The sequence below is a fragment of the Pelobates fuscus genome, chromosome 7 (assembly GCF_036172605.1).
Source record: "Pelobates fuscus isolate aPelFus1 chromosome 7, aPelFus1.pri, whole genome shotgun sequence".
Classification (NCBI taxonomy): Eukaryota; Metazoa; Chordata; class Amphibia; order Anura; family Pelobatidae; genus Pelobates; species Pelobates fuscus.
Window position 1 is genome coordinate 36,852,139 of NC_086323.1, and position 6,000 is coordinate 36,858,138.

Here is a 6,000-nt window from a genome sequence, read left to right on the forward strand (position 1 = left end):
GTTTAACATTGCAGGGTTTAAAGGACAGAACCACTGCCCCCAGACCACTTAATTGAGATTAACGTCCCTTTAAAATTTCTGAATTTGAAAAAATTATATTGTAGCGGTCACCACGGTGAGTAGAGGGGTTTCCACCACCAGAGACGTCCTTTCCCCCTAGTGTGAGTAGTGATATAGTTTTCCAAGTAGTCATCCAAGCAGTAAAAGAAGCAGGTATAGCTGTTATAGCTGTTCCCTACAATCACAAGACGAGGCTGCGTGTTGAGGGTGAAATGAACTGGTTTTAATGGGAGCCACAGCTGGCCTTTTATTCAAGTCCCCATGCAAGGGGTTTCTGGCGACATATTCCAGGGGCATTCCCTACTGGACCTGAGAGGGGACAGCAACATAAGCACACACATAATTACATTACCTCTCAGGTCCAGGACATGCATAATAAAAATAACCTAAAATATATACTTAACGATGAGGTACCCCTTCAAGTTCTATATCCCCGGATAGCCTTGATATGAGCACACAACTTATCTCGAAATCACTCAGATCCCATGAATGTAGCCGAAATGCCACCGGGGTATAGTTTAGACCGACCACGCACGAGGTGCCTGGCCTGAAATAGTTCCATGCATTCAGACTGTGCAGTCAGTCTCTTTCGGGAGTACCAAAATACATTACATACATATGAATATCAGTTCATGCGTACGTTCCCATAGTCTCTGTGGTTGAGGAATGTTTCCACCGAACGCTGTTATGTTCGTAAGAACATTGTCGAACATAAGTAGGGATGGAAGTCTCAGCGGTGATCGTGCCGTCGAGTGTCCGATTTTAGTTCCATACACTCGACAACCAAACACCGCTGCCCGCATTTGTATCTCAAGATGGCTGCCGCCACGTGTTCGCACCCAGCCGACTGATTAGAACATTGAGGTGTTTGCAGTTATGGAGGTATTAGTAGAGGTTAATGGGGTCAACAAGCAGCACACTCCTCATCTGGGTGATCAGTCATTCGGTAGTTTATGTGTTAGTTTATGTGTTATTTGAACGGGGCAATGTTAATATAGGGAATAAACATTTTTCACCGAACAACCAGGCGAAGGGAATAAAAACTGTAAAATCCAGGGTCAGGGAGATCTGTCACATATATTGATCCTAGTAAGAGGAATTCAAACTGGGAAGTACTCGGCTTGTGTACTATGTTCTAGTCCAGGTCATTGGAGACTCAATGTTGGTAAACATAAGCATTCATGAACCCTTTTCAGTTGTGTACTCATTATATAGCCATAAAATCCATTAACATGTATGAGAACAAAACTATGAGTCTTTTAAAAACAAATAAAAATAAGTAATAGCTATTTTATTTGATGGTTACAAAATTTTCATCAATGTTTCATTTAATTTCAGACAAATTTCATGCATGCAATTGTTTCGTAAAAATTGTTCAGATGAACCAAAACGGCATGAATAAGTGCTGATGTGGGGGTTAGAGAGCAGCCTGTGGCTCAGTGTAGTGAAATTTCGTGACAGGGCAACTTTTCCTGAATGTCACTAGCAAAATACCAGGGAGGGACCTGTCCCCTCTCCATGTCCCGTGTGGGGTGGACAGGTTACAGTCCACTTCCTTGTCCCCACCTGCCCTCACCCATTAAGATAGTTATGAGAGACAATTATATGTCCACCTTCCATTGTGTTATTATTACTCCCAACTGAAGCCCATGTGTGGTGGTGGTCGGTGGCCTTTCCACACTTATTTATTTTTTAAATAGCCTCCACCAGCCACTCATTGGTGAAGGCTGAAGAGCCCAACGTATTTATTTTTTAATAGATCGCCACACTCAGGCATCAACACTCTTCCCCCCATTATTTAATTTCTGCCCACACAAGGCAAAATGGTTGGGGGCACAAGGTGGGAACAGTGACAGGGCCCTACCCAGTATTTTGCTGGGAGAGCAAAAAGATCTCCCTGCTCGGCCATGGAGTGTTTTAGTCTACCCTAATATTGGGTTCATACGGCTTTAAGAGCTCCCTCGCAGATTCCCAGTAATACTCAATAAGTCAGAGCACCACACTCAGCACTCTGAATCACTGAAGAAGTACCAGAACCAAAGGGAGCTCTGAAAGTGGTCTGCAACCAATATTCGAGCAGACTACCATGCTACCCCAATGGACCACCAAGGAAGGCTCTCCACAGGGAAACCAGGGAAGTTTAGGAGGAGCCTCTAATCTGGAACTCTGCCTAGTGCCCTGGGCAACCTTAATCCAGTTTTGTTTATGCCATTTACACCTTCCAACAAAACCAGATCTGTCTGACCAGAGATTTGTAGTTTGCTTTACATATAATTAAAATAATTGCAAAAAAAGAAAAATAATTGCAAGAACAAAAAAGTTAATTAAACACATAATCTACCAGATACTATGAAATTCACATTTGCAACTCTTTGCATGATTACATTTATGCATGCCTTTAAAAAAATCTTCTACAGATCGGAAATGTGAGTTTCGGAAAATAGAAGGTAAGTTACAAAGTATACAGTTTATCTGCGTTTTAATCTATGCAAATGACCAATGGAATCCGGCGGAAAACAGATGTGTGAACTTGCACACCTGGAATCAATACCCGATTTAATTAAAAGGGGACGTGTTGACACCTGGATAATCTCAAGAATTCATTGTGATGGAGAATTGGTTTGATCCACAGAGAGATACACATGTGGCTAATATTATCCAGAAAGTGAACTGAGGACAAGTTAAAGCATGGAAACTTAGAATCAGAAGGGAATATGGTCAGGCTTGAGGGGCCTATTGGTCGTCATTTGATGTCGAATTCAGTCGAATACATTTCTTTCTGATTTACCACAAAGAGAACTTCAGAACACAAATCCCAGGAATGAGGAACCAACTCTATGATCATACACCAATTTCAGAAACATATACAGAAGAACAATGGATTACAAGGCATTAAAATACTAACCCAGACAGTTACTTTAGCTCCTGCCGAAGAAAGACTAAAGTTCAATAATTATATTTCATAAAGAATACTGACTTCATAACTAATGTCTCTTTAATGTGTGTTGCCTAAAAGACAGCCCCAACATGTTGTTTTGTCTGTGTTTAGGTTGTAATTCTCTCCTACAGAAAATCAAATATATTTCTTATACTCTCCTATGGGGGACTCCAGACTTCTCCCATAACAGTGAAAATAAAAAGGCTTCCATACCCCTATTGTCCTGGGAAATAATGATTACAGTAGTCCCCTAAATTAGTTGATAAACATTATAGTACTCTTCTTTGTAAACGATAACAAAACACCCCTATGCGTTCTCTTTTGTATTTTCCTGTCCTTAATAAGAAAAATTTAAAACTTTGAATTGTATAATATTTTGGTTCAGATCCACCTCACTGTTTCATTCCAGTTTAAATGTAACACACTAGCGGGAATATTCACTACAGTGAAAAATGAATTTTAAATTTAAATTGTTGGCCCAAATATGTGAATATGTGAGCTTAAAACACCTGTCACCTACAGAGTTATAAACTAATCTCTACCAAGCTACCAAAATGGTCGTGATTTCAAATCCAAAATAGGCCAATATAGCTGTATAAAAAGAATTCAACTTAATTATGTTATGTTAATGGCAAAGACATATCTTATCGAAAACACTAAAGTTCTAAAATATATATATAGATACAAAATGTTTAAAAAGCATAGTATGCTGTAGCGAAAGACTTTTAGTAAGAATTGCACAAATTTTAAAATACACTGTCACTTAAAAAATATGTATTTTCTTTTTAATAGCTGCATAGTTCAAGGCGTAAAAGATGTAGGGACCTGTGGAATGTCAGGTATACTGTGTATAGAGAGGATGTGATACAAATATACAAGACATTACATTGGGCTACGATGTTACGTGTTCTTTCAGGCCGTCTGTGAATATTTGGCTGGAAATGTATGCGGTTAATCAGGAAACAATGATTTGCTCTTTATATAAAAAAAAATAATGAACTTCCAGCCTTGCCAGTATTCATGCTGTTCACTTACCCGTGGTAAGGGTGGCTCATTTTTCCAAGGTGCCTCTTGGGAAGTCAATGCGTTTAAGACAAGGATTCAGTCTGCAGAGCAATAAAGATCTGGCAATGGTTGCTCACAGCGGGATCAGTCCCATTATCCCCCTTTCAAAGCCCTTATACTTCTCCCTGCTGCTGTATTAATAATGACAAGCACGGTTGCTAGGGTGAGTCACATGACGATGCTATGCACAAGGTAGTCTAGGGTTTTGTGTGGCCAATCTCGCTGTAAAATAAAAGCCTAGCTCCTTCCCCTCATTGTGTGTGCATCCAATAAGCAGAACTGCTGTCATTGATATGCTGCTGTTCCCTTGGAGTCACAGTCAACAATGCAGCTTTTACAGGCCACAGTGCACAAAGATGTGCCATCAGAGAGCTCTGGGCTGGCCAGAAGCTGTGATCCTATCGGATACTGATCAGCAACAATTCCAATCATGTAAATCCCCATGTGGGGTTTATTCACTAAACTGTGAACTGGAAATGAGATTGCAATGGTCAAAATAGCCAAATTGAAGAAAAAAATAAATAAATACAAGGTTAACTAAAATGAGCATGCAATGTGAATTCAACGTGAAATTTAAATTTAAGGTCATAGCCAAACTGGAAAAACATTCTAAGTCAGCTGTGCTTTCACTTCGGCAACTCTGGCCTTGAATGTACAATTCACTTTGAATTCTCACTTTAGTGATTAACCCTGTCAACAAAGTTTTTTTCATAGTATTTCCCTAATCCTGTTCTCCGCAATTCTCAGTTTAGTGAGTAAACCACTGTATCAGCAGGCTGTGCAGTGGAATGATGACCATACAAACACCTAATTTCCTGCACAATAGTTTGGACAGATCAGTTCTATAGTGTGTGATTTTAGTACTGCGCTACAGAGCAGGTTGGTGCTTTATACATACAAATAATTAGCAGGTTGATGATCCATAGCTAGACTATGCCAGTTAATGCTCCCCCTGAACCATAATTGGGATGCAGGCTAGCCAATCTTTCAAGAAAAGGATTAAATATATTAGGATGTATTCACTAAATAGTATATTATGGATAATTGATAAGAGGGTTGAAATGTTTGAGCCAAAATATCATGGTTAAAATAAAAACCAAAAAAAAAAACATACCAGCCTGGCTAATTTAGCTTAAATGCTGCTGGCTACTTAAAGGGTAACTCCAGTGCCAGGAAAACAATCCGTTTTCCTGGCACTGCAGGTCCCCTCTTCCTCCCACCACCCATCCCCCGGTAGCTGAAGGGGTGAAAACCCCTTCAGGTCACTTACCTGATACCCCACCGATGTCCCTCGGCGGTGGTTTCTGCTCGCCGCCGCTCCTCCCTGTGATTACGTCAGCCGGTGGGCAAGACTGATCCCGCCCGCCGGCTGAGGAAACCTAATGCGCAAGAGCAGCAATGCCGCGCATGCGCATTAGAGCTCTCCATAGGAAAGCATTGAAAATACTTTCCTACGGGGAATTGAGCGACGCTGGAGGTCCTCACAAAGCGTGAGGATGTCCAGCGACGCTCTAGCACAGGATTTCTGTGCTATAATCCAGGAAGTGCCCTCTAGTGGCTCTCTAGTAGACAGCCACTAGAGGTGGAGTTAACCCTGCAAGGTAATTATTGCAGTTTATAAAAAAACTGCAATAATTACACTTGCAGGGTTAAGAGTAGTGGGAGTTGGCACCCAGACCACTCCAATGGGCAGAAGTGGTCTGGGTGCCTACAGTGTCCCTTTAACACAGCATCGCTCACAGTTTAGTAAATAAAGTTGTATTCTTTATTATGCGAAAACAAAACTTACAGAAAATTTCATTTTTTTTGTGAAAAGAACAAGAATTAAAAAAATATATAGTTGTTTTCCATATGCCAAATGCACAAATGAGACAAAAATTAAACTGTGTTAAAGGGGAAGTCTAAGCAATATAAACACTGCAACTCGATGTAATCGT

The 6,000-nt window shown here is 40.5% G+C and overlaps 1 protein-coding gene across 3 annotated transcripts in view; it reads right to left on the minus strand.

The window, feature by feature from the left end:
• ERICH3 (glutamate rich 3) overlaps positions 1-4,279 on the minus strand; it is a 94,086-nt gene extending 89,807 nt beyond the window's left edge. For all 3 annotated transcript variants that reach the window (XM_063427929.1, XM_063427927.1, XM_063427928.1), the window contains exon 1: positions 4,034-4,279. In XM_063427929.1, the coding sequence (XP_063283999.1) occupies positions 4,034-4,053 (20 nt within the window). In that variant the 5' untranslated portion in view covers positions 4,054-4,279. The remainder of the gene's footprint in view (positions 1-4,033) is intronic.
• Between the last annotated feature and the right edge of the window lie 1,721 nt (positions 4,280-6,000).